At 52.4% G+C, this 27430-nt stretch overlaps 2 protein-coding genes across 4 annotated transcripts; one reads left to right on the forward strand and one right to left on the reverse strand.

Moving 5' to 3' along the window:
• Positions 1–1146: 1146 nt before the first annotated feature.
• On the reverse strand, positions 1147–13808 carry SPINT1 (serine peptidase inhibitor, Kunitz type 1). 3 transcript variants are annotated; one of them, XM_037056048.1, is made up of 11 exons: positions 13248–13775; positions 12447–12986; positions 5495–5622; positions 5225–5363; positions 4967–5137; positions 4526–4552; positions 4075–4200; positions 3908–3958; positions 2758–2928; positions 2500–2547; positions 1147–2084 (listed from the first exon to the last, which is right to left on the reverse strand). In XM_037056048.1, the coding sequence occupies exons 1-11, from the start codon at positions 13357–13359 to the stop codon at positions 1867–1869; spliced, it is 1731 nt and encodes a 576-aa protein (XP_036911943.1). In that variant the 5' UTR covers positions 13360–13775; the 3' UTR covers positions 1147–1866. The 3 variants fall into 3 exon arrangements, with proteins under 3 accessions (XP_036911943.1, XP_036911944.1, XP_036911942.1); XM_037056049.1 differs by having other exon boundaries at positions 13174–13267; XM_037056047.1 differs by having other exon boundaries at positions 12447–13808.
• On the forward strand, positions 13174–26905 carry PPP1R14D (protein phosphatase 1 regulatory inhibitor subunit 14D). Its single transcript, XM_037056050.1, has 5 exons — positions 13174–13255; positions 19496–19768; positions 26086–26169; positions 26372–26404; positions 26597–26905. The coding sequence occupies exons 2-5, from the start codon at positions 19520–19522 to the stop codon at positions 26660–26662; spliced, it is 432 nt and encodes a 143-aa protein (XP_036911945.1). The 5' UTR covers positions 13174–13255; positions 19496–19519; the 3' UTR covers positions 26663–26905.
• The last annotated feature ends 525 nt before the right edge of the window (positions 26906–27430 follow it).

The following is a 27430-nucleotide window of genomic DNA, read 5'->3' on the forward strand; positions in this document are numbered from 1 at the left end:
GCGGCCACACGGGTGAGAAGCAGGGATGCCACCCACTTGGGCGTGTGCAGGAGGGTTTCAGGAATAAGAACTTGAGTTCAGGCTAAAAGATGAGAAACAGGGAGGTGGTCCAGGCTGAGTACAACAGGCACAGAAAACAGACATACGCAAGTTACCCATCAAAAGGAGGCCCATCCATCCTGGGGTGCTAGGACCCCCCCTTTCTAGGTGATCTAGGTGTTTGCCCTCTGGGTGTGTGCAGGTATGTTAACTCATTGAGCTGTATACTTATGACTCATGTATATTCACCCGGGTTACGCTTTAGCTGTTTAAAACCAGCCCCTGACCTCTCATACTGCCATCTAACTTTCCTGTATAGCCCTGGAAGACTAGACTGCAGTCACGATTAGGGTCTAAGTCCAGTCTTCCTGTACCAGCGCTAACACTATGAGAGCTTAGCCATCAGCCTCCTCACCTGTAGAATGGAAACAGCAGTGCTCTCATCACAGGGCTCTGCACCGAGACAGCAACTAGAGACAGGCGAAGCCCCTGCCTATCTTGACAAGACCAAATTTCTAATGATTGGCAGTACCTAGCACATAGGAACTCGATTATTTGTTGACTAAACAAAAGAATAATTTTTTTTTGCACCAAGATGTGGCTCAAACAAAGAGAGGGGTGTGGGTAGAGTGGATCACCTCAATCAAAGGCCCCTGGCTAGGAGTTCAGATTCTGGGGGGCACCTACTCCTGGGAAGCCACGGCTCCTGTGGGTGGGAAGGGGGCAGTGGTGACCTGGGCCAGATGGGACCCCTGTCCCTAGCCCCCACACCAAAGGGAGTGAAGATAAGAACCAGGGCTCAAGTCCATGGGCCCGCACTTCCTGTCCTCAACTACACACCATAATGAAGACTTGCCCCGGCTGCGAAGGCACACTGCACAGCCGTACTGCAGCTTCCCGGAGCCCCTACCCCCGTGCCCTCCCACCCCTCCCGCCTGGTGGTCAAACTTGGCACTTCTCTCCACCCTCAGGGGCTGGGGCAGTTTCGGGAAGGGTGGGAAAACCTGCTAAACAGGGTGGCCACAGCCTGAACCGGTTGGACTGGGCGGTCACATCTCCCCCCAGCAGCCGGGTCTCTCTCCTGGCCCACAGAGCAGAGGCAGAAGCCTCGCAGGACAAACCATTTTATTACACTGTGGGTGGACTGGGGCCTGTGGGAAGTGGGGGCTGGCGCGGATGTGGGGCTGGAGAGCCCTGGGAGTACAGGGAGGACACGGCGGCTCCAGCTCCACGTGCCAGGCCAGGCCGAGTGGGTTCATTCTTGGGGGAAGGGGAAGAAGCAGCAGAGGCCAGAGAGCCACTTTCCACAGATCTCTCATCCACCTCCACAGCATTAAATAAAAATAAGAACTCTGTACAGCACAAAATATACAGGGACGTCCTTACCCCAGCTCTGGACTGTGCAGAGCAGGAGGGGTGGCTCGGGAGGTCAGGGGTGGGGCCTCCAGCTTCTGACACTGCCCAGGCCCCTTCCTGACACCACATCACAGTGTGGGGCGGACAGCTTTGAACAGGAAACAAACCTCCAACTTCCTCTTAAATCCTAGGCAAGGCAGGTCCATCTACATGTAGAACTCCTGGCTCAGAGTTTCTCTGCTCCCCTCAGACACTGGAGTTTTCTCAGGAACGAGTGGCCTGAGCTCAGCTGAGACGTTTCTGAGAGGGACTAGAGCCCTGGTCTCTGAGGCAGAGAGGCCTGGGAAGTAGGCAGGAGGGGTCTGGTCCCAGAGTCTTTCCCAGTCTAGGCCTCCTCGGTAAGGAGGAAGCAGGGCCAGAGGAGAGCTGGCGAGAGCCCGTGAAAGCCAAAGGGCCGAGGCAGCCCCAGGCTCAGAAGGGTCGAGTGGTGTGGTTATAGACTAGGTGTTCTGTGTCCTCAGTGGTGGAGACCGTGGAGCTGGCAGGGGTGGGGGGTGGGGGGTGGCGGTGGCCGTGGTGGTATCTGTGGAGAGTCTTTCTCTGGTTCTTAAAGAAGCAGTACCCCAGGATGGCTACCACCACCACAATGCAGGTGACCAGGAGCACAGCAATGGTCATCTCCACGGAGCCTGGAGGAAGACAGGGTAGAATGAAGAGCTCCTGGGGTGTGCTCAGTTCTGATACCCACCCCCAACTTGGTATCAAAAAGACCGAGTCAAATGTATGCCTGATGTGAAAGGACCACCAGCACACGAGCAGCCGGACTGCTCTATCTATGGGGAGCTCAGTGAGAGATTCTGCTGGGCCTCAGGTCTCAGCTCCGGGTTGCTCCACGTGCAGTTAGCTTGGAGAAAGGCCTGGGACATGGCAAACGTTTAGCATGCACTCTGCTGGGCTTCCCTCCCCTCTGTGGCAGGCAACAATACTGCTTGTGACCCTGCCCTCTAGCCAGCCCCCCAATCCTTCTGGCAGTCACAACCAATTGCGTGGAGTCAATCCTTAAGCTGATACTACTCGTTGGCAACAGGGCAGTCCGGGGCTTACCTGCATTGGGAATGGGGCTTTCCCGCCGCAGACCAAACACATCCTTCTCTACAAAGTGATGGGGGAAGACAAGTCAGTGTTAAGCGCTGACACTCAGCTCCTTCCAGTGCCCCAGGCCCCCAAGTGCCATCCTCTCCCACTGCCATTTCAGGCACTCTGAGGACTCAGTGTGACCAGCCCAGGCTTTGGGACAGAGCAGAGTGCCCTAGCTAAGCCTTTCCCCTTCCCATCTTCCACCCCCTCCAACACCCTGCTCACTGGAGATGCCATGACAGGACTCAAGACACTGCTGCTCCTCTTCAAAGTTGTTCTTGTTGCCATAACAACCACCATAGGTAAAGCGGGCACAGTGCTCAGTGAAGGGGTTGTAGTACCAGCGAGGGATGCTCTCCTTGCAGATGCCCGTGTCTGGCAGGTCCACACAGTGCCCTGGGGGGTGAAGTCAAGCAAAGGGGTGAGAAAGTCCATGGGGCCTTCCTGCTACTATCTGCCGGGTTCCCCGTGGTTGCTGCCCGCCACCTCCCGACCAGCGTCAAACTGAGGAAGGCTGTGGTTCGGTGCGGGCCCCGGGGCCCCAGGAATATCTGGCCCATCTGCAGTGTTGCTGGAAGCAATAAGGACAAATCCTGAACAATGTTCTTAGGCACAGAAGTTAAACCACCCTGACTCACATAACTATTTCTTTTCCAAACGTCTCTCAGCTTTTCTGACTGTATCAAATCTCGGTTTTCTCTCCTGCACTGGATGATCTATCTTTTAACAAGAGAATGCTCTGGCTGGTGTGGCTCAGTGAATCTGGGTGCTGGCCTGGGAACCAAAAAGTCGCTGGTTCAGTCCCCAGTCAGGGTACGTGCCTGGGTTGCAGGCCAGGTCCCCAGTTGGGGGTGTGCGAGAGGCAATTGATGATGTATCTTTCACACATTGATGTTTCTCTCCTCTCTCTCTCCCTCCCTTCCCCTCTCTCTAAAAGTAAATAAATAAAATCTTAACAAGAGCAGCTCAGGGTTTAAGCCTCGGCAGGCACCTATGTCCAGCTAAAATTTATTAACATTGTTTTATTAGATTTGTTTTAATAGTCAGTCTCAAGTTGTGGCATGTAATAGTGAATTTCCATTCACAGTAGTGATATAAAATTTCCTTTTTGATACATTAAATTAAAACAGTAATCAATTAATAAAACGAAATTCAGTAAATGCCATCTCAGTGATACATGGACTTGGCTGAATTACTGAAAGTATTAAGAGGCTGACTCTGCTTGGGAAGCAGAGCCCCAGAAGGGAATTGGGAGCCCACTCTGGCTCTTTCTGCCCATGGCCTGGCACACACAGCAGGCCCTCCCGGCACGCTGAGAGCATGGGTGAGGATGCCAGCGCTCGCCCTTGCCCAGAGGGCCTGGGGGGAATCTCACCTTTGTCACTGGGGAAGTGGAAGGTCTGGAGCTCCTCGAAGCCTCTGGTGTCTGCAAAGATGACAGATCAGAGGCATAGGCCCAACAATGGTCTCCCAGGGGTGCAGGGCAGATGGTCAGGACCTCCCCCTCTGCTGCCCGCCACCCCTCGACCCCCTGGGCCTCACATTTTTCACAGGTGGCCTCGTCGGAGGCGTCAGGGCAGTCAGGAGTGCCGTCGCACTCCAAAAAGCTGTCGACGCAGCAGCCGTCGGTGCAGTGGAACTCAGTGGAGTGACAGGTACCAGAGCACACTGGATGGGGGGGGGATGGGGGGGTCATGCTCCAGCAGAGGCCAGCGAGTGCCAAGGGTCCATCGTCTACTTGGCCCTCTCTACCCCAGCACAGAATCATGAGGTGTCCCCTCTCCCCACCTGTCCCGCCTGAACCTTCTGCTCACACACCGCCAGGTCCTGACAGGAGGACGCCAGGCTGCATGGGATGGGGAGCTTATGGTCCCTCTGCATACTATGAGGGCGGGAATGGGTTGGGCAAAAGCAGCCTGGTCAAGGGCCTGGATGTGATATGGGCTGGAGATGTGGCAGGGGTGAGGGGAACAGGAAAAGGAGCAAAGCCCACCTGTATGATGCCTTTCCTTGGAGGGGCCTAGGAAAGAGAAAACAGAAGTGAGAGGAGTCTTGCCCTGGCTGGTGTAGCTCAATGGATTGAGTGCAGGCCTGCGAACCAGAGGATCGTGGTTCGATTCCCAGTCAGGGCACATGCCTGGGTTGCAGGCTGGTTCCCTGCAGGCCAACTCCCAGCAGGGGACGCACAAAAGGCAACCATACATTGATGTTTCTCTCCCTCTCTCCTTCCCCTCTAAAGATAGATAAATAAATAAAATAAAATAAAATAAAGAAGTGAGAGGAGTCAGAGCCAGCCCCAGCAGGGATGAGCCGATGGGGGGAAGGGGCCCTGGGAGTTTGGAGCTCTCAGGCCCACGTCCCTGACTGGTGAAGGGAAACCACCCACCCTGGGGGAAAGTCTGCCTGAACCCCAAAGCTGCCCGCAAAGGCCCACCTTTCACGTCGTGGCAAGCTAGCTTGCACTCTTCCTCCCGAAGGTAATTGTTCTTGTTGCCTGAGCAACCTCCATAAACAAAACTCTTGCAGATCTGTTCTTCGGGGTCGTAGTACCAGCGGGGGAAGGAACCACGACAGCGACCCACCTTTTTGGTTACGAGGCAGTAATCTGTAGGGAGGGAAGCTTGTGAGGCAGGCCCACGGGGCCAGCAACAGAGGGGCGTGGCTCCACATGCTTCCTCCCCACTCCCCTCACCTTCTGTCTGCTTGGCGGAGAGAACGGTGACTGTGATGTTGCCCGCGTTCTCTGGCTGGTCTGAGCTGGCCAGTGTCAGCTGGAACAGGTAGGTGCCTTCCTTGAGTCCCCATAGCTCCACCTGGTCCGAATCATTCCTCTGTACATAGGAGAGGGTGTTAGGCTGGGATTCCCTGGTGCCCGTTGAGCTACCCTAGGCCCTCCCAGCCACACAACCCCCCATGGAGAACAGAGCCAAGGGGGGGTCAGGGAGCCAGACCAGTGTCTCACCTCTACCCTGACATCCGGGTCACCCTGCAGTAGGCGCCAATCTGTATTCTCCACACCCTTCAGCACCAGGGGTTCCTGGGGCTGTACCTTCAAGTCTATGCCTGCCCAGAGAATGGGGGTCCGGGACCCTGGGGGAAGGAGAGGTAAGGTCAACTCTCGCTGAATGGACCAGATCTCTCCGGGGGGGGGGGGAGCAGGGAGCTAACATGGGCCACACCTAGACCAACCTAGAACCTGGCAGCCAGCATGGGGCATAGGTGGGAACCCACAACTAAATCATCTTCTTGCTCTGTTTATATATATTATGTCTTTGGTATATTAAAGACCTTGTTAAGTTGTAAGACTCATTTTCTGAAACAAATTACTATACAGCATGTGCCATCCGATCTGATTTAAGCAAAAAGTATGTCTACTTTAGGGGGAAGCTTATTCCTCTCTTCTACAACCAGTAGGTGTGCTAACTGCTTTAAAAATTAAATAGTATTTTTGAAAAGCCAAATAAGTAAATAATGGAATTAACACCCATCACCCCTCTCTCTTTCTGCTGCCCAACTGCTGTTGACAGACACCTAAGCACAGAGTCCCCAGGCAGCAACGTGGCAAGTCTTGGTGTCCCCGGGTGACTGGCCACAGGAAGAGGGTGCCTCTGCCACCTCAGAGAGAACAACCTCTGCCCGCAGTTATGAGAGGGCCTGAGGGAACACGCCCTCCCTCAACCTGATGGTGCCCGAGTCCGAGGCTTCCCCGGTCTCCGGTTAGGGGCTGAAGAGAGAGACAAGCACACAGCCCGATCCCTGCCCGTAGTGGGTTGAATGGTGGTCCCCCAAAACCTAAGTCCATGTCTAAGCTCCAGACCTCACGCATGTGAGGAAAAAGGGTCTTTGCGGTCTTTTTGGAAAAAAGGTCTTTGCGGAAGTCATCAAGTTAAAGCGTTTCCACCCAAGATCATCCTGGACCAGCTAAATGCAATGACAAATGTCCTTATAAATGAAGACAGAAGAGAAGAACAGAGTGGAGGGGGAAAAGGCTCTGTGAAGACAGAGGCAGACACTGGAGTTAGGCAGCCACAAGCCAAGAAGCCCTGGAGCCACCAGAGACTGGAAGGCGCAGAATGATCTCCTCTAGAGCTGTCAGAGGGAGCATGGCCTTGCTGACACCTTGATTTCGGACTTCTGGCCTCCACAACTGTGAGGCCATAAATTTCTGTTGTTTCAGCCACTCGTTTGTAGTGATTTGCTGCAGCGGCCAGAGGAAACTAGTACTGCCCGTGAGGGGACTACAGTCCAGTTAGGCAGATAAGACCCAACAACCAGAAGCAACACAGGAGAAAAACGCCAACCAGTGAAGTGATAGGCAGCAGGTGTGCGGCACAAGGAAGCGGATGGGCATTCACAGACGCGAAAGCCTCTGAAAGACTGGAAGAGTAAGGGAAGATTCCTCTGGAGAAGGGAGAAATGATTTATTTATTCTTTTATTTTTGTTTTTATTTGTTTGATCATGGTAAAGAATGTGCTGTGCTGTTGATGAAAACAGAAAACGTGAGGGGCCAAAGCCAGGAGTTTGGGGTTTTCGAGGCTGGTTTGGTGAAATTAAGGAGAGCAGCTGGCTTGGACAGACCTCACAGTGCCCTGAATGCTGGGCCAGGGCATGTGAACACAGCAGGAGTGACATCCAGATGTTTAACAACTGGCGGGACAGGAAGGGCACAGACTGGCCGTGAGAAGTGGTGCCAAGTCCTAGAGGCCCTGGCTGAGCAGACACTGACCTTCTAGCTGCAGGATCAGAGTCTAGGAGTGGTAAGGCAGGGGCCAAGGGCCTGGGTAGCAGGGCCACTCCTGAGCTCCAGGCAATAGCTGTTTACCATCTGTTTGGAATGATCTCTACGGAACAAGGAGCGAGGAGAGTGGACCAGTGCAGTGGGTCAGGGCAGGTGCAGTCAAAGTGTTCTGAACTAAGGGACAGCCAAGGGGATGGAAAGGAGGACGTTAGCAACAATGCTGAGCAGACGCTGCAGGCCTGATGGGTGCTGACAGCTGGGGAGGAAGAGGCAGGGAACAAGCAGAAGAGAAACCAGATCTAGAGGGAATGTGTGAGTTCAGTCATAGAGAAGGTAAATTTGAGGGAGGTAACACCATCCAGAGGGGAGGTATCCAGTGGGAGCTCCAGAGAGGCCAGGGCTGGAAACACATCTGGAGTCCTAGTTGGGTTTTTTTTTAGATTTTATTTCCTCATTTTTAGAGAAGGAAGAAGGGAGAGAGAAAGGAACATCGATGTGTGGGAGAGACACTGACCAGCCAATTCAGTTGCCCTTCATAGGCCCTCCAACTGGGGACCTGGCTCACAACCCAGGCATGTGCCTTGACCGGGAATAGAACCGGCGACCTTTCAGTTCGCAGGCCAGTGCTCAATCCACTGAGCCACACCAGCCAGGGCAAGAGCCATAATGATTAACAAAGCTGCCACTTGTTGGATGTATACTGGGCACCATGCTGTGTATTCATCTTCACATAGGCACCATGGGTAGGCAAACAAGGCCCACAGTCCAAATCCAGCCCACCATGTAGTATATTTTCAAATGGTTGAAAAAAATCAAAAGAATACTATTTTGTGACAGATGAAAAGTACACAGAATTCAAGACTGTGTCCAAACCAGCCCCTCCCATTCAGTTACATATTATGAATGGCTGCTCTCACCTTACAACAGCAGGACTCAACACTCGCAACAGAGGCTGTGTGGTCCACAGAGCCTGAAATGTTTACTGTTTGAAACTTTACAGAAAGCTTGCTCACACCTGACCTACATTACCTACCTTCCTCAACACCCTGCCACAACTGTGTTCTCATCCCTCCTTCCAGAGGAGGGAACTGGCACCGGAGAGGTTCAATGACTTGCCCAGGGCCCTGAGTTTCTATACGGCAGAGCTGGGATTTGAATCCTACTCTGACTCCATAGCTCATTTTCTCTCCAAAATACCATGCTGCAGGCCACCCTCCTGCTTAGAGGTGTAATTCTGACTACTTTTACAATCTTGGGATGTTTTGTATTTTTCTTTAAAGATTCATTTATTTTTGGAGAGAGGAGAAGGGAGGGAGAGAAGCATCAATGTGTGGTTGCCTCTCGTGCGCCCCCTACTGGGGGCCTGGCCCACAACCCAGGCAGGTGCCCCGACTGGGAAGCAAACCAGCAGCCCTTTGGTTTGCAGGCCAGCACTCAATCCACTGAGGCACACCAGCCAGGGCTTGGGTTTTTTGTTTTTAATTTAGGTAATACATGTACATGATGTAAAATTCAAAAAGTACAAAAGCGTGGTGAGAATTAAGTTCCCTCTTCTCCTTAACCCCCAGGTTCCTCTTTCCAGAGGCATCTACTCTTAGTAGTTTGTGTGTGTGTGTGTGTGTGTGTGTGTGTGTGTGTGTGAACAGAGATAGTACTGGACTCACAAGCATACAAGTTCCTCTTGTTTTTCTCATAATATATCTTGAGAAAAATTCCATAGCAATGTAAAGAGTTTCATTTCTTTTTCTTTTTTGGTTGCACATTACTCACTGTATAAGTATATCATGATTTGCAGCTTATTTAACCAGTCCACTAATCTCCTCTTGATTTAGTTTTCCCTTGCTTCCTCCCTCCTTCTCTTCATTTCTAACAATGAAACCGTGCTGCCTTGGGGTTTATTATTATTGTTAAAATATAAGCACAGTAGCCCTGGCTGGTGTAACTCAGTGGATTGAGCGCGGGCCTGTAACGCAAGGGGTCGCCAGTTCGATTCCCAGTCAGGGCACATGCCTGGGTTGCTAGCCAGGTCCCCAGTAGGGGACACATGAGAGGCAACCACACACTGATTGATGTTTCTCTCCAACTCTTTCTCCTTCCCGTCCCCTCTCTGTAAAAATAAATAAATAAAGTATTTCAAACAAACAAAAAAAGATAAAATATAAGCACAGTATCCAGTTATAGGATGTGTGGGCAGACACCATGATCTTTCCCATTCTTTGCTGGTACAAACAGTGCTACAGTGGACAAGTGGCTGGCACACTGTCCTACATATGGGTGAGTAGAGCCGCCTAGCGAACTCCTCCAAGCAGAACTGCGTTGTGGTAATATGCATTTACAGTTTTGATGGATGCCCTCCACAGGGGCTCTGCAGAGCGCATGTCCAATGGGTGAGAGAGTTCAAAGGAAGAAAAGAAGGCAAAGAAATCACAACAGCTGGCTGGTGCTGAGTCACAGGACTCCTCCTTGATAAGGGAGAGAAAGCAGATACAGCAGGGACTCTCAGAGGGTGGTCACAGACAGGTGAGAAGACCAGGACGCACAGTAACAGCAAAGCGATGGGCGTGGAGTGCTTATGTAGAGAAACATGTCAGACTGGGCAGAGGTCTACAGGAATGAGAAAAGGGACTCTGGTTTCCAGGGGCAAAGGGGAAATAAAACAGGAGAGCAGGTAAGGAAAGTGTTTGCCTGGAACTACCCCTCAGTCCAGTAGCTTGGCTGGAGATCAGGTGAGGCCAAGATGGGCCAGCCCTGAGGTGACCTCTGCAACTCAAAGCAAAAGGGGCAGTGAGCTTTAAGGAGTCCATTCCACTCCTTGCATTTCACAGAATGTGATCGGCTGTGTGAAAGGGGAAAGAAGACGGACTACTGGGCAATCTACTGAACAGGCAGACAGGCTAGCCCGACAGGCACCCAAGGCAGAAGTGGCAGACAGAGTGATGCGTCAGACTTTGTACCAAATTAACAATGTCCACCCCCACACGACTGGTCGACCCTGGTCATCTCCAAGTCCCAGTGCTCAGGAGGCAAGAGGCAGATGACCTGTTCAACCACTCCCTTCTTCCTACCCCAAGAGAGCTAAGGGCCAGGGTGGTAATAAATCCAGCCCCTCCCCCAGTTGCCAGGCCCCAGGACATCTGCAGGCAAACACAGACTCCACCTCCGAAGCCACTCCTCCAACGGAAAGGGGGAGAAGGTAGGAAAAGAGGAAGGAGCAAGGTGCCCAGGAGGCCATAGGAATCCGGAATGAACTGGCCTGGCTACAGGCAGGGAAAGGAGAACAAACAAACCCACCCTGGGAGGGATTTCTCTACCTAATACAAGAATCAAAGGTTTAGAAGCCCCAAGCACCTGTCCACTTTACCTGACATAAAGGCTTTATCCTCGCCCCCTTGAACCTCTCTGGGGTACTCAACTAAGAGCAGGTTCCTTCACACCACACAGCCTCTCCAACTCCCCAAGGCATGCAGCACAATGAAAATGGCCTGGAGTTCACACTCAGACCATGCCCTACCCAGCTTCCTAAGTGCCCAGGAAATCCCCACTCCATCCTGTCTGTGCTCAACAGGCCAGTCTGGGGGGTGGGAAGGTTTGCAGTGAGGAAAGCTGTTTCCAAGACCATGTGGCCCATCCAGCTCAGCTCCCTGACCAGACCCCAGAGTTTCAGGCACTGGCCGGAGTGGGACTCAAGTCAATTAGTGTCATCACCACCTACACTGTCTGCTACTTCCTGTGGAACAGGCTCAGGCCCTGGCCCAGTGGGATTGGGTGGCCCGGCCTGGCCCAGAGATCATGCTCCCTCCTGGAATCCCCATCCCAGTCACCCAGGAGAGCTCCTCGAAGGAACAGGGAGAAGCGTGGGTCCTTAACTGGGGAGAGAGGCTAGTCCAGAAAAGGGCTGTTGAGGACAGTCCCTTCTCCACTCTCCAGAAATGAGACCACCCCTGGACTCAGCCCCAGCCCGGTCCTGGCCCTTGGGCCCCCCAGTCTCTGGCTCAGAGACAGGTTTCTTCCAGAAAGGTGGTCTTGTGTGAAAAAAGCACAGGACTTTGGGAGTTCCTGCCTCGGGTTGAGTCCCAGGTCTACCATGTATGCAACATGAGAGTCAGTTTCCTAATCTGAAAGTGGGGTGACTACTAATAGCACCCTCTTCAGAGCTGGTTATGATGAGGCCTCAGCGAGAGGCGGAATGGCACTGCAATCAGAAGTGCTAACTGAGGTTATCAGTCTCAACCCATCCCTGCCCTGGAGCCCCGCCTGGCCAGAACAGCAGGTGGAGGGAGTGCCGAGTGAAGGAGGAGAGAGATCAGAAGGAGCCCTGATCCCAGCTAGTTGCTCAGTCACAGGAGGAAAGAGGAGGAGCCCTGACCCCCACTTTGCCCTTATCCACAGAAGTAAACAAGGTGAGCAGACAGCTTGGTTACCAGATCCTAAGCAGGGAGAAAGCTCTGCCTGGCTCACACGCACACACCTGCCCGAACACACCTGACATCCCTCCCCTACCAGGTATACATACTGGTGAACTGACTCACCCAGCAGTCCTTCGCACCCCAACCCCAGAGCCTCTGGCTACTGTGCCGACAACAGCATTCCCTCCCCTTTGGGGTCAACCCGGGACTGGACTTGTTCTTTAGTCTCTGGGGTCTGGCAGCTTTCCCCCACCACAGAAGGCCAAAAGGGTGGGGGGAGGGGTGCAGAGACGCTAACCAGTCCCAAGTCCATCAGTGGGGAAGGAGACACTCCACCAGGCTCATTTGACAGGGCCTCAAGGTGCCTCAAACCAGGCTCGGCTAGGGCGGGTGGCTGGCCCAGAGGGTACCTGCTCCTCGCCAGGCAGCCTCCAGGTAGCTCACTCCCTGACTCAGCATTTCAGGGCCACAAGTCCAGGGAAGGTGCCTCCTCCACCCCACACACACATCCCAGGGCACCAACCCACTCAACGGCACCCTGAATTCAGGAGCATGTCTGGGCTTTAGGATGTTACTCCGCCTCACTCCCCTAGCCTGCCATTTGTTTACCGTTCACACTGCCTACTTCTAAGGGGGAGGTGGGGTAGAGTGGGGTTCTTGACCCCCGCTCTACCCCAAGAGTCTGCTGAAGCTCGACTCTTTCAGGACTCCATAACCCGCCCTTTTCTGAGTCTCCCCAAACCCATCCATCCCCACACCGCCGCCTTACCTCCAAAGCCCTGCTTCCGCAGCTCGCGGTAGGAGCGGTAAACCTCCCTGGTGAGGTAGTTGACAAAGCCCTCCCTAGGCGCAAACTTGCACACAAAGTTCTGCCCGTAGAGGCAGTCGATGAGGAAGCAGGCGGCTACGGCGTCCTCCCCGCCGGCGGGCTGCCGCTCCACCAGCGCCAAGTTGCAGTTCTGGGTGGTGCAGCAGGCGCGCACGCAGTCCCGGCCGCGGCGCACGGCGGGGGAGCCCAGGAAGGTGGCCCCGTTGCTGACCGAGGCTTCGGTGTCAAGTACAAAAGCGGGAACCCCGGGGGTAAAGCGGCCCAAGCAGGAGGCTCCTTCAGGCTGCGCGGGGGGCGTGGGCGGCGGCCCCGCGACGGTGCCCGGGAGGCCGAGAGCACACAGGAGCCACACGGCGACCGCTGGGATGCGGGCCTGGGAGCGGGGGGCGCCAGCCATCGTCCGCCCAGCGGCCGTCGCCCTCCTGCCCTCGGGGGTCACCTTCACAGTGCTGGGCTCTGGGCTCCGAGGGTGCTTGCGACCTGGGAGAGGGGAGGAGACAGAGCAGGCGGCGCACAGGATCAGTGGGGGAACCGGATCGGCCGGGGAGACTTCAAGGGGGGCGGGCCGGCGCAGAGGAAGCGAAGGGGAGGCCTGGGGAGCAGGAGCACCACGGGAGACCAGGCCGCCAGACCCACGGCCCGAGGGACTGCTAAGGAGGTCACGCACCCGGACACTCGGACTGGCGCGGAACAAAGAGCCAAACACACTCCGAGCCCGCTCCGCCTCCGGGCCCCGGTTACCTGCGCAGGTGAGTGGGGTGGGGCCCGCGCTGTTGAGGTTCCGGTCCCGACTTCCTGCGCGGCCCCAGTGGCCGTTTCCGCTCAGGTGCGGGGTGTACTGCCGGTCGGCCATCTCCACCCCCTAGTTTCTGGCGAAACTGAGTCACCGCGGCCGGGGCGGGGCGGTCGTTAACCCCAGCGCGCCCGCCCGGCCCACGCCCCCGGCGCTTGGGTGGGCGCTTCCCAGCCCAGCCGCCGCTGCAGCTGCCTCGGGGCCCGGGATCCCCGCCTCCTCCCCCGCGGCCCGGGACGCCCTGCCCCCGGCCGCGCCCCTGGAGGCCGCTGCTCTGCACCGGCTCCACCGAGTCCAGCTCGCGGGGGAGCCCGCGCCCCGGCACAGCACCCGGGTCCCTGACCGCCCAGACGCGCCAGGACGCGCCGGGGAGGAAGACAGGCGCTTCGGGATGGGGCGCCCTGGGGAGGCTGCTTCCGGGCTCCCTTTGGGGTGCGGGCCTAGTCCCCGGCTAGCGGTGGGTAATGGGGAAAGCCCGACGCGAAGGGCTTTGCCGTCGTTGCCAGCCCCCGAGGCGTAGTTTACATCTGGTGGCGTAAGGGGTCCCAGAAGCCGTGCGGCTGCACCTGTGGTAACCAGAACCCGGTGCCCGCGCCCGTGTCGCCGCCCGGGAAGCCCTCCTCCTGCCGCCGTGAGACACGGGCGACTTCCCTGCCGCTGCCGGGCCTCTCTGCTCGTCCCCAGTGGCGTCCTTGGTTCCACGCCCTTTCTCAACTCGTACTAACGTTTACTCGTTTGTGTCCTTTGTAGTCTATGTCGGGGCCGAGTCCCTGTCAGCGCTCAAGGGTCTGCTGCTCCCTCCTCGGGCCACAGGTTCTCTTGTACCACTAAGGGGTGCCCGGGTCTGGAGCTGGCCACTCTCTTCCCCAGTGAAATGCCGTCCTTGGAAGTAGAGGTTCCAGTTCACCGAAGCAGCTGAGTAACTTTACAGAACCGTGGATTCTTTGAAGTCATACTCATTGCTTTCTCTGAATGAAGAATCCCTCTTAAAAACCATTCCTTGCAGAGCAAGATTGATCCTATTAATGATCTCCCCAAAAAAGAGATTCCGCACATTTTCATGCCACTTAACACTCACCCCCGCCCCTACCGTGGGAACATTCTTCCTGATTTCTCTGGAACAGCTTTACCTGCTAGGTCTGGTAGCCAACCATTTGGTCATTTTTCTGGCTGAACTGCTGCCCACATGAGGGTGAGAATCTGGGGTCTGTCTCCCTTTCTCCGGAATTTCTGAGTTTTCCCACAGCCCCTGGCACAGCAGTGGACATAGGGTAATCATTGATGATGTGCTGGCAAGGAAGTAAATGATTGTGCAGGAAATGCTCTTACTAGAAAGAAAGGATTTTGTGATTTGATTCCTGCCCCCCCCCATGCATTATACATGAGATTCCTAACACAGGAGACTGTTTCCTTGTAGTAATATTACATCACCGCGATTTACATCACATCCATCATACACACCATTACCAAAACACCTCCTTTTATCAGGCCCAGCTGACAGTGCCCAAATCCTATTTCTCAGCACTTCCCACATATTGCCCCATATACTCAAACAAACCCAGAAAGTAGGTACTATTTTTATCCCTGTTTTACAGATGAGCAGACAGGTCAGATAGATGAACTAACTTGTCCAGTCCCATGGCAGTTAGGTGGCAGAGCGGGGACTGGTATCCTGGCAGGCCAATTCCATTGCTTCAAGAGGGCTTTTCCGCACTTGAAAGTCTGGGTTCAGGGGGAAGTTCCACCTCAGATTCAACCTGACTGAAAAAAACTTATCTTCCAGTGGTGGGCAGCCGCCACTCATTGAGAGATCTGACACATAATTGCTGGTGCTCAGACAGCTCTGAGAACAGTTTGCGCTTTGCAGAGAAGTTTACTAGCTCTTTCAAGTTCACATATGAAGAGTGGGAGGCAAGCCTGTATCGGGGTTGAGCTTGTGGGCTTCACTCTCAGACTACTGGGTTTAATTCTCTTTTCTGCCACTTACTATTGGTGTGCCTTAGTCTCCTTGTTTACAAAATAGGACTTCGTGAGGATTAAATGAATTAATACAGAGGAAACATGTGACACCATGAGTGCTCAATACGTGTTACCTGAAAAAGTGACAAAGCCATAATTTTATCCCATCCCTCTGACATTGAAGACTGCCCTCCTAGCCCGGGCTGGCTAGCCCAGTTCTGTGGAGCGCGTCCCCATGCACCAAGGTGACGGGCTCCGTCCCCAGTCAGGCATGTGCAGGAAACAAGCAGTGAGTGTGTAAGCGAGCGGAGCAAAAAAGCAATGTTTCTCTCTCTCCCTTCTTCTCAAATGAATGAATAAAAAAACAAACTAAAGAAAAACTACATTCTTCCCACTCCTTTAAGCTCCTTCTGACACACTGAAAAGAAAAAAACTGCACATGAGGGGGAAAAAGTCCAACAAAGAGGTGGAGGTGATGGCATTTGAATGGTGGAAATATGGGGTAAGATTTTCTTCTTTTTAGTTTCTGAATTAGTTTCCAAATGCCCCTTAGCGAACATGGACTGCTTCCATGATGAAGAGAGAAATACATCATGACAATGTCCACATTTCTCACGTTTAACCCTAAGTCGCTCTTCTCTCCCCATTTTCTCGTGGCCTCATTGTCCCAGTGACGTTGGAGCTGCCTGTGCCCCCTGCCTTTCCTTGGGCTTCCCCTGCAAATACCCAGCCAGGGCCTGGGTCCTGGCAGTTTTCCCTGGTAATCGCTCACATCTCTCCCTCCTTGTCTACTGCCATTGCTGCCATTGCTGCCCTTGCTCTGGGCTCTGCACCCGCCTCCAGACAGACCCCCAGCCACCCTGCACACTGCATCAGATTCCCTCTTCCACCCCTGCCTCTGTCCGCCCTTCACCTATTCAGACCCTCAGTGGCCCCCAAGAGCCTCTTGGGCAGTGTGTACAGAGCCAGCTGTTACCTGGATGGATTAATGAAGCTGTTTGTGGAGCAGCAGAGAGGGATCGAGCTGTGGGGGGCCTTAGTTAAAGGCCTCCCCCTTGCATACAGGAAACAGAAGCCCCATGATTTGCCCTCTGTATGTTCAGAGACATACAACTAGTAGGTGACAGAGGCAAGCCCAGATGTAAGGTCTCTTGACTGCCAGTGTTGGGCCCCTATTAGGATTCTGACGTGCCTTTCTACAAGGAATTTCCAGATGGTATTGTTTTCTGATTCTATATTGCAGGCCCAGGGGCAGGTGTCTGGATGAATTACCTCTTTTGTTAGACCAGGTGGCTCACTGTCCCTCTGTGGACCTGGAGAAGAGAAGGCCTGAGTTTATGCTACAGCCTTCATTCCCATTTGCCATATTGAGGCAGGAGACAGCATAGGACGAACTCTGAGACTCTGCTGCTGTTACCGGCCAGCGTCTAGCATCCTGGTTGCCAGGAAACACCTTTTAGCATTTAGGTAGAATGAATAGCAAACCAAGGCAGGGAGTGGGGAGACATGTCTCACCCACTAACTCAGCAGTTTTGAGCTTGGTCCGATAATATTGCCAGGTGTTCCAACATCACGAGAAACACTATGCTAGTCGGGGAGGGGAGAAGTCCTTGAAATTCTGTGTAGCATTTCTACTACCTGGGAAAGAAAGCCTTGAAACTGCTTTCACCCCAAGGACTGGAATGTGAGAGAGGGTCCATGGTGCCCAGAGAAGAAGCCCATAACTTTGGGTAGCTAGCCCAACTTTAATTAACTGCTTCCTGTAGCTGGCCCAACTTTAATTAACTGCTTCCTGTCACATACCTGTTTTATAGTAAGATGAACAAATGGGGTCTGAAGCAAGATAAGGATTTGGGCTAACAGACCCACCCCCATACCTAAGTTTGGATAGTCATGTCCGCCTAGGAAAGTTGGCACCACATTTACCTGACAATCAATATATAACTTTTTTACTCCCATCCTGCCAACTATATAAGTCCTCAGATCAAAAGACTTGCTCTCTTGGCATTCTGGCCACCTGGGGGCTTGCCACCCCAGGCTTCAGCCACCCTTACTCTTGCCACCCTGCTTTGCCCTGAACCTATGCCTTTCACTCCCCCGCCTTAGCTAGGCTCCTGCTCCTCCATGGGAACAGATCACTAACAAACCCTGACTGCGTGCTAATAGATTTCCTGGTCTGTCATTCTTTACATGCATCGGCAAGAAGAACCAGGTCTCTCCCATCGACAGTATCCTTGGTACCAAGCATTACTCTTAGGAGTGGGTGGTTTGGTGAGAATAGTCAGGCCTTAACACCAAGATTAGGTAAGGACCACGGCGTGTGTTGTCTCAGATGGTGGGGTGGTAGATGGTCTAGGAAGACAGACCCGCAAAGATGGCAGACCGGACCTCGCCTTCCTGTGCTCCTCCCACCAAGAGGGAGTGTCTGTCTTTTCCTTCCCTTTGACTCTGTAACTTGCTTTGACCAACAGGACACAGCAGAGGTGGTACCACCTGACTTGCAGGTCTCAGCCTTGTGGCTTCCATTTTTCCTCTTAGAACCAACTGTGATGTAAAGAAGTTTGACCCCATAGGAGAGAGGCCACCCAAAGAAGGCAGAGAGACTCTGGGGTCCAGCTACCTTACAGCCAACCCCGCTGAGGAGCGGCGCTAAGCGTTCTCAGCCCTAATCCCGTCGCCCCAGCAGAGACCAGCTGCATCTGCCAAGCCCTGACCAAGTGGCAGATTTGCAGACACATAATGGCTGTGTATGTCTTAGCCTTTAAACTCTGGGGTGGTTTGTTACGTGGCAATAATAACTGAAAGAGAAGGATAACATATTTGTAGAATACAGTTTGGTTTGTATAGTCTAAGTAAAAGCCCATTGATTGCCTTGATAAGGCAGAACAAAGGATTTTTATGAGGAATTTCAGGGAGATCATGCAGTATTTTTCAAGGTGAGGCTATTGTCACTGGATTAATCTTTATTTAAAGAAGACACTTCCTCTCAGGCACTGCTGCAGCCCTAAAAGGGGCATTTTTGAAGAATTCTTTTTTTTTAATCATAGAAGATGATAAATTAAGTAGAACATTTTTTTTTAGAGAGAGGGGAAGGGGGGGAAGAAAGAGAGGGAGAGAAACATCAATCGAATGCCACCCCCAGCCGGGGACCCAGCCTGCAGCCCAGGCATGTGCCCTGACACAGAGTCATGCCGATGACCTTTGGTTTGCAGTCCAGCGCTCAATCCACTGCGCCACACCAGCCAGGGCAGAAGAGAAACTTTCATTTTTAGTTGTTTGTCCTTCTGAGCTGGTCATTAAAAAAATTAGTGTTCTATAACTTTTCTAAAAATGTTCAGAAATTTTTGTTACAAAGGACTAGACAAACAAAAATACCCTTCGTTTGGAATACAAGGATGTCTAGAAGTAGTAGTCCCTGACACCTGGATAAAAGGTTGCTGGTTTCCTCTGTGTCAGGAAGGACGTGATCCAGGGGAGGGTCATCAGTGCTAAACATGGCTTCCTAAGCAGCTGCCTCTGGGAAAGGGAGTTGGAAGCAAGCTTGATACGTCTGTCTTTGCAAGCGCACAGGGCCAGGCTAACACAGCAGTGCCCCTTCCCTCACATATTCCTAAAGGCAGCTCACATTCAGACGCACCCAGACACAAGAGGGCACTGACTCCATGAGGACCATGGGTGATCAATCACCCCCTAACTACCCGGGGTGAAACTGCTTCGGGCAGAGCCACACTCTGAGGCAGGAGCTCCTGCCGGCCAGGGGCGCTGCTGCAGGGCTGCTGTGCAAGATCTCTCTGACTGCCACTTTCCCAGACGGGCCTCGTCCCACGGAAGTGGAATACGGAGGGCTCTTGGGCAAGTGGGACTCTGGTCCTGTCCCAGAGCTGGTCAGAGAGCATGGAGCACAGGCGTGCACCCCTCGGGACCCAAGGTCCTCTTTCTCCTCCCAAGGCACGCCACCCTCTTGACCTTTGCTTATCTGCAGTTGATGTCACCCGGGGCCTCAGGAAGGGATGCTGGGGCACAGTTCAGCTCAGGAGTGCCACTCGCTGGCAGCCTGGAGCCAGGAATCTGGCATTCCCAGCACCAGACAAAAAGCCCTGTTGATCTTTGACCCTTGCCACTCCCAGAGCCTTGGCCCTCCGCCCTCTCTCCCGCCTTTCTCCTCTGCTGGCCTCTTCTGATTTCTGTCTCCTCACTTCCCTGGCACCCTTGCTCTGACTGGTGGTTTTTATCCCAGCTCCTTGCCCAGGCCAATCCCTCCATGCTGTCTCCAAGCCCTGCTTCCTGCGCTTCTCCCGACCCTGACAGGGAGGGCCCCAGTAAGAAGGTGCAGTGGGATTCTGAGAGGAGGAGAACATCATCCACAGACTCCAAGTCCCACCCCGACCCCTCCAAAGCGTCCAGGTCCAGGAAATCAGGCCGGCTGACGGTGAAGTACGACCGGGGACAGCTCCAGAGCTGGCTGGAGATGGAGCAGTGGGTGGACGACAAGGTTCAGGAGCTCTTCCAGGTGCGTAGCATGGGAGAGGGTGGGAGACAAGGGGGCCTCGGGCTCAGCAGGGGGAGGGAGAGTGGGAGCTGAGCCTGAGAGCTGCTCTGAAGCCTCAGGAGGAGCTGTGGGTGGGTGCAAGGTGCTCCCACGGAAAGCTTTCCCCAAGAGGTGAAGCATGGGTTTGCAGCCCAGAAATCTGGCCCCTCTGGTCTTGGCTCTGCCTGTAACTCTTCCTAATCTGGGGCGTGTCTTTTACCATTTCTGAGACACGGTTTCCTAATCAACGAAACAGGGTCTACACATCCCTGACAATATCTCCCTTTTGGATCTTTTGATGCTCAAACGAAATAATAGAAGGGCTACTTTTCTCTATTTACTCTTCATCCTCAACACACATGTGTAGAGCCGCATTGTCCAATTCTGTAGATATCAGCCACATATAGCTGTTTAACTTTAAATTAAAGAAAATTAAAAGTTTCTCCGTTACACTAGTCACATTTCAACTGCCCAAGAGCCCCATGTGACTAGTGGCCACCGTATCGTCAGCATGCATATGGAACATTGTCATCACTGCAGAATGGAGAGAGCCGGAGTCGAGCACCAGGGGGCCCAGCACCAACACCAGCCGCTGACCTAGCTCGGCCCTGGCTCTGCCTGACTACCCTCCACTGCACCCTGGGAAGAGGACGGGGCTTGGCCCCTGGTCAAGGGGAGTATGTAGATGGGTTAGGTATCTCCAGTTGGGGTCCTAGAGGAGTACAGCAACCGCAGCTTCAGGAGGAGTAACATTTTGAGCACTGAGCACGTGCTAGGCACAGTGCCAGTGTTGGACACGCGTTATTTTATGCAGCCTCCCTGTGACTCCCTTAGGTAGGCCCTGTTTTACCGTGGTGGAGGAAATGGAGGCTTAGCAATGTTGAGTAACTAGCCCAAGGTCACACAACTAGGAAGCCGCAGGCCCCAGAGCCGCAGCTGGGGCTCTGGCAGCAGAGCCCGAGCACTTTCTTGAGCATTTGGTAATTCTCCACACCTGAAGTACTTCAGAAACGAGCCAGTGCTGCGGCTGCGCCTCAGCTGAATTTAATTTAAATCTACTAGGGTGGGACCCAGGCACCACAGTTGATTCCAAAGTGTGACTGGCACTGCCCCAAGCCAGAAACCAGCAATCCTCCTTATCCACATATGAGGGGAGAGAGGGGGAGGGAGGGGGAAAGAAAGGGAGAGAAACATCAATGTTCAGCTGCATCTCACATGGCCCCCACTGGGGCCCCAGGCCACAACCCAGGTACATGCCCTGACTGGGAATCGAACCTGCGACCCTTTAGTTCGCAGCCTGAGCTAAATCCACTGAGCCACACCAGCCAGGGCTCTCCTCTTTCTTGACTCAGTTCCGTTTTCCTTTTTTTCCATATAACAAACTTATTTTTATTGATGATCATGTAATAATCAGAGATAATGATTTTCTTGATTTGATTCTTTTTTCCCCCAACTGCCACTCCCACCCTTTCTTTTTTCTTCTGGGGGCAGCAAGGACCTGCAGTTCTTCCAGGGGAGGGCTGTGTCAGCAGCCCTGTGGTTGGGGTTGGGGAGAACCATCCCTGCAGCCCAGGCTGTCCCAGGAGGCTCGCTGGGCCAGGCATCTGTTTGGTCCAGGTATTGGCCTTGGCCCCTGCTGCATCCTGGGGTAGGTGGGACATGTCCTGAGGCTGAGAGCAGGAGTGGCAAACTTTCTTGGCCTGTGTCTGCTCTTGGCCTGTGACCTTGCAGGACGCCTTCACTGCCCTTCACTACCGCTAGCACCCTCCCTCTCTTGATCAGTTTCGATTTCAGATTGTTGTGCACTTGTGTGAAAAGTCTCATATTTCAGCACCTCAGGACAAATCCTTCCAGGCATCAAAGAAAGAAACTACAGCCAAATCTTGTTTTGCAAGATTAAGGGAAGGGGGAAAGTGTGCAATAATGAGCTCAGAACATTAGAAAACAGGACAGGTGGGAGGATGGCTGCCAGGCAATGAGGGACATAAAACACCTGGCCTGCAGTTGCCATGGCAATTGTCCAAAGGTGCCAGGTAACAGTTCCTCTTCCAATTCTCGCTCTTTTCATCAGGTAGCAGCCAAGTGACTGGGGAAGCCCCGGTGGCTGATCACCTTGGGCAGAGACGAGGAGCAGAGCCTCCAGGCTGACCACGCCTCAGCCCTAACTGCACAGAGCCCCTCACCAGCCCCCCCCGGACTCCCCCCACAGTCTACCTCAGATGACACCACTGGAAATGGTTTCAGGGGTGCAACACTGCGTGTGTAGTTTGTTTTAAGGATACTCAACCTTCCTTAGTTGGAGGGCCCCACCTCCTCTCACTGGGTACGCCGCCTGCCGTGCAGTCCTCAGAGGAACAGGTCTGGGTCCAACCCAAAAGAACAGATTCGGGGGCCCTGCAGCTCCTGTGGGTCAGAGGGGGAGCTGGATTTGGCTACTAAGCAAGCACTTAAACACTTGTAAGTTTCTCCTATTTTAAAAAGACTGTTGCTCAACAACCTGCCCCCTTCTAATTACCAGCCCGTATCGTGTCTCCTTTAGGAAAAGACTACTTAAAGGATTTGTCTGTCCTCACAGTCCTTTCTATACCTTTCCCTTTCCTATCACCATCCGAACCACCCAAGTCGGGCTTCTGTCCCCCCCACTCTATTGAGAGCTTTGCCAAGGTCATCAATGGCTGCCTTGGGGCTAAATGCTGACCACCCCAGGTTTTTTAAACATTTCCCTCCTATGGTGTTCACGATACCATCTTCCCCTGCTGGCAGCTAACATTTTGATGCAGCCCTTTTAATGTGTTGATCCTAAGAAACAATCTGTTAGCCTTCCAACTTTAAGAAATGGTTGTCAGTGAATATTTGAAAAAACCATTGTTCACTCATCCCTGAGCCTTATGGCATTGCTGGTCCCATAGCGGAGAGGTCAGGAGTAAGAGGACTGAGGAGGGAGTGGAGGTGAGAAAGAGATCAGATCTGGCAGCGTCTGGCAGGGCACCGCCACGTGTCCTACAGAGTCAGGCGCACCGCATTCGTTTGTCTCAGCAGTTGTTTGATACATCTGCCCATTTTCTGAAAATCCAAAGAAAACAACTTGAGGGAAATAATATTTGGATTATAAGGTGAGCCCATTTCTCAACTCCAGGCTGCAGTGGGAATCTGACTCTAGGTAATACACCAACCTTATATTCTTTTTAAAAATATATTTTATTGATTATGCCATTATAGTTATCCCATTCCCCCTCTTCATTCCCCTCCACCCTGCACACTCCCTCCCCCACCATCCCCCCTTTAGTTTATGCCCATGTGTCTCAAGTTCTTTATATTCTATATTTCCCATACTATTCTTGCCCTACCTGTCTATTTTCTACCTACCATCTATGCTACTTATTCTCTGTACCTTCTCCCCTCTTCTCTTCCTCCCTCTCCCCTGTTGCTAACCCTCCATGTGTTCTTCATTTCTATGGTTCCACTCCTGATCTAGCCGTCCTCTTAGTTTGCTTTTGTTTTAGGTGTGGTTGTTAATAACTGTGAGTTTGCTGTCCTTTCACTGTTCATATTTTTATCTTCTTTTTCTTAGATAAGTCCCTTTAACATTTCATATAATAAGGGCTTGGTGATGATTAACTCTTTGAATTTGACCTTATCTGAGAAGTGCTTTATCTGCCCTTCCATTCTAAATGAAAGTTTGCACCCTACCTGGTATGGCTCAGTGGATTGAGCGTGGGCCTGCGAACCACATGATCACGGTTCGATTCCCAGTCAGGGCACATGCCTGGGTTGCAGGCCGGTTTCCAGTGGGGGCTCATGAGAGGCAACCATACATTGATGTTTCTCTCCTTCTCTCCTTCCCTTCCCCTCTGAAGATAAATAAATACAAAAAAATTTTAAAAATAAATGAAAGCATTTCTGGATAGAGCAATCTTGGTTGTATAGAGCAATCTTTGCTGGATAGAGCAATCTAGGTCTTTGGATTTAATGACTTGGAATACTTCTTTCCAGCCCCTTCCTGCCTGTAAGGTCTCTTTTGAGAAATCAGCTGACAGTCTGATGGGCACTCCTTTGTAGGTAACTGTCTTCTTTTCTCTTACTGCTTCTAAGATTCTCTCCTTATTTTTAATCTTGGCTAATGTAATTATGATGTGCCTTGGTGTGTTCCTTCTTGGGTCCAGCTTCTTTGGGACTTTCTGAGCTTCCTGGACTTCCTGGAAGTCTATTTCCTTTGCCAGACTGGGGAAGTTCTCCTTTATTATTTGTTCAAATAAGTTTTCCACTTGTTGCTCTTCCTCTTTCCTTTCTGGTACCCCTATAATTCGGAGGTTGGAATGTTTAAAGATGTCCTGGAGGTTCCCAAGCCTCTCCTCATTTTTTTGAATTCTTGTTTCTTCATTCTTTTCTGGTTGGATGTTTCTTTCTTCCTTCTAGTCCACTCCATTGATTTGAATCCCAGTTTCCTTCCCATCACTGTTGGTTCCCTGTACATTTTCCTTCATTTCAATTAGTTTGGCATTCATTTTTTAATCTAATTTGCAACTAAATTCAACCAATTCTATGAGCATCCTGATCACCAGTGTTTTGAACCATGCATCTGATAGGTTGGCTATCTCTTTGTCGCTTAGTTGTATTTTTTTCTGGAGCTTTGATCTGTTCTTTTGTCTGGGCCATTTTTTTTGTCTTGATCTACCTGTTACGTAGTGAGGGGTGGAGCCTTAGATGTTCATCAGGGCAGGGCAACCCATGTCACTGAGTTGTGAGGCTGTATGTGGGCAGGGTCCAGGAGGGAACAATGGTACTTGCTCTGCTCTCTGCCGATTTCAGTCACTTTCCCCACTTCCCCCAAGCAAATTGGTCCCTTCTGGTGCTGGTTCCTGGGTGTGTGAGCTTGTATACATTCCAGGACCCTGTGGGTCTCTCCAACAAACTTTCCTGTGAGGCTGGGAGTCTCTCCCAGCACCTCAACCCCCATATGTATTTTCAATCAGTGGTTTGAGGCTTTATTTCCCCAGGCTGGGGCCCTGGATTGCCCCGTCTGTCTCGCTCCCCAGTTCCGCCTGGTTTATCTGCATGCAAATGTGGGACTGCCTGGTCCACCAGCCGCCTTGCATGCTGTGCCCCTCCACAGTCTGCCACCTCGCTGGGCCCACCTGCTGCAGCGCCTAATGCGTCCAGGGTCCACCAGCTGCTGATTTGCTGAGAGCCCTCTCCACCCAGCTACCCGACTCCGCCCCTCCTACTGGTCTGGATGAAAGTGTCTACTTTAACTCCTTGGTTGTCAGACTTCCATACAGTTCAATTTTGTCAGTAATGGTTGTTTTTTTGTTTCTAAATTTTTGTTGTCCTTATTTTGATTGTGCGAGGAGGCACAATGTGTCTACCTACGTCTTCATCTTGACCAGAAGCCCTCATCTTTAATTTTATAATATCTACAGTCTAATTTTTTTCAATGACTATAATAACTTTTAAAGATGGCTTTAGTCCACATACCATACAATTCACCCACTTAAAGTAGAAAATTATGTAGTTTTAAGTGTCTTCACCTGGTTGTACAACCATCACATTTTAATTTCAGGTGTTTTTATCACCCCTAAAAGAAACCCTGTACCACCGGCAGGCACCCCTCGGTCTCTGCCACCACCACTCCCGCCCTGAGAAACCACTGATCCACTTCATGTCTCCACAGATTTACCTGTTCTAGACACTTCAGACAAGTTGAATCATAAAATAGGTAGCCTTTTACAATTGATTTCTTTGGCTAACAATGTTTTCAAGGTTCATCCACATTGTAGCACAAATCAGTACTTTATTCCTTTTATTGATGAATAATGTTATACGGCTACATCATATTTTGTCTATTCATCACTTGACGGGCATTTGCCGCGTTTCCGACTCTCCAGCTGGTGTGAATGATGCCATGATCAACGCTCATGTGCGGATTTTTGTGTGGACACATTTTCATTTCTCTTGCAAACAGACCTGGGAACAGAACTGCTGAATGGGATAGCTGTATATTTAACATTTTAAGGAACTGTCAAACTGTTTTCCAAAGCAGCTGCACCATTTTACATCCCTACCAACAATGTATATAACTTTTGAAATTAAATGCACACTTTTTAAAGAACTCTGGTGCTGTTTCAGGTGGAACACTGTAGGTGTTCACCTGCTGTTGTGGAAGAATGAGTGTGTGGTTTGAGTGAGGAGAGGGACTGAACACGGGGAACAGAGTGGGCGATGGGTTTGCCCTTGACAGTGACCTCCATTCCAGCACTGACCGGCCAGGCCTCTCTGAGCCTCATGTGATTCCCAAACAGGATCAACCAACCCCTTCTGAGCCTGATATTGACCTGGAGGTGCTCATGGAACTCTCCACAGAGGAGCAGAAAACTCAGTTGGAGGTAGATTGGGAGGCTGGGCTCCGGGCCCCGGGGTTGAGGTTGGAAGCTGAGCTTGGACTGAGGGGGAACCCAGGAACCTAGGCTCTGCCTCCCTGGGTGGAGTGGGGAGAACCAAGTCCAAGGGAAGAATTCCTGGAAGACTGAGTGGGGGCTTGGGGGAAAGTGCTGTGGCGCGGGGACCCACTGTCTGTTTTCTACCCAGGCTCTTCTCCGAGACTGTCCCCGCCCCACAGAGGTAAGGGTGCTTTGCTGTTCTGGGGGTAAGAGGATGCCCGGTGGGGAGGCAGTTAATGAAAAGGAAGCTGGGCCTTGCATCTTTCCCCCCTCCCTGGCTCTAGGGAGATAATGGGGTCAGGGAGGAACAAGGGAGGCCAGTGTGGTGGGTGGGCCTGACTCCATGCCTTAATCTTACCTGTTTCTCCCTCAGCCTTTTATCTCTGAGCTCCTCAGTCAACTCAAGAAGCTCCGGAGACTCAGCCGGCTTCAGAAATAAGACCTGGGAGACTAGGTCAGCAGCCTCGTCACTGTCAGGCCTGCTCTGAGTCTCTGCATCCTGGGCTGAGAGGGAAGTGGCTCCCTGGGACACGGACAAGGAACTCTGGAAGACGAAGAGGGACATTTGGACATCCCTGTTGTATATACAGTGACAGCTAGTTCTTGTCATCTGGGTTTCCGTGAGCCAGCCACCCTGTTGCCCAGTGCTTCCCTTGACAGCCAAATGGATAAAATCTTTAGAAGCCCCAGCTGCACGGAGTGTGGAGCATGTCTGGGCTGAGGGAGGGGGAGGGAGAGGGTGAAGTGATACACCAGCATCCTGCATCACTACACTCTATCCACACACCCCATGCATCCAAACATCCAAACAGCCCTTGAGAGTTTAAAGATGACGGTCCCAGTTCTACTTCAGGAAGACCACAATCCAGCAAGGCCCAGAGGCTAAGGCACAAAGCATCCTGGCATCAACGAGAAAAGCCCAAGTGGCAAATACTAGTGTTGAACCCCAGAGAGGGAATGGGAAACAACTCGGGTCTGGGGCACCAGGGAAGCCTAAACCCTCCTACCCCCGAAATGATGCGGGCAGGCGACCTGAGGTTGAGGGCTCTTCCTGGAGCTGGCTCCAGCCAGAGGGAGAGAAAAACAGAGGGATGTTAAGGGGTACAGGGCAAGAGGCCAGGGGTCAAGTCAGGAGGGAGTTGCTGGAAACGGACACTGAGTCAGCACTGGGCTGGGACAGGAGCCCTGGGAGGTGGTGCCCTTCAGG

This window comes from Sturnira hondurensis, unplaced genomic scaffold (assembly GCF_014824575.4).
Source record: "Sturnira hondurensis isolate 20B ecotype Veracruz unplaced genomic scaffold, ASM1482457v3 Scaffold0008782, whole genome shotgun sequence".
Lineage (NCBI taxonomy): Eukaryota > Metazoa > Chordata > Mammalia > Chiroptera > Phyllostomidae > Sturnira > Sturnira hondurensis.

Bases quoted from the DNA above. Each gene is read 5' to 3' on its own strand.
- SPINT1 (XM_037056047.1), bottom strand. From the start codon at position 13,359: ATGGCCGACCGGCAGTACACCCCGCACCTGAGCGGAAACGGCCACTGG. The intron at 4,553-4,966 runs GTGGGCCTTTGC...TCTCTTTCCTAG, and splicing joins AGCTTGCCACGACGTGAAAG to GCCCCTCCAAGGAAAGGCAT. The intron at 3,959-4,074 runs GTGAGGCCCAGG...TCATCTTTGCAG, and splicing joins CGAGGCCACCTGTGAAAAAT to ACACCAGAGGCTTCGAGGAG.
- PPP1R14D (XM_037056050.1), top strand. From the start codon at position 19,520: ATGCTGTCTCCAAGCCCTGCTTCCTGCGCTTCTCCCGACCCTGACAGG. The intron at 19,769-26,085 runs GTGCGTAGCATG...ATTCCCAAACAG, and splicing joins AGGTTCAGGAGCTCTTCCAG to GATCAACCAACCCCTTCTGA. The intron at 26,170-26,371 runs GTAGATTGGGAG...TTTTCTACCCAG, and splicing joins AGCAGAAAACTCAGTTGGAG to GCTCTTCTCCGAGACTGTCC.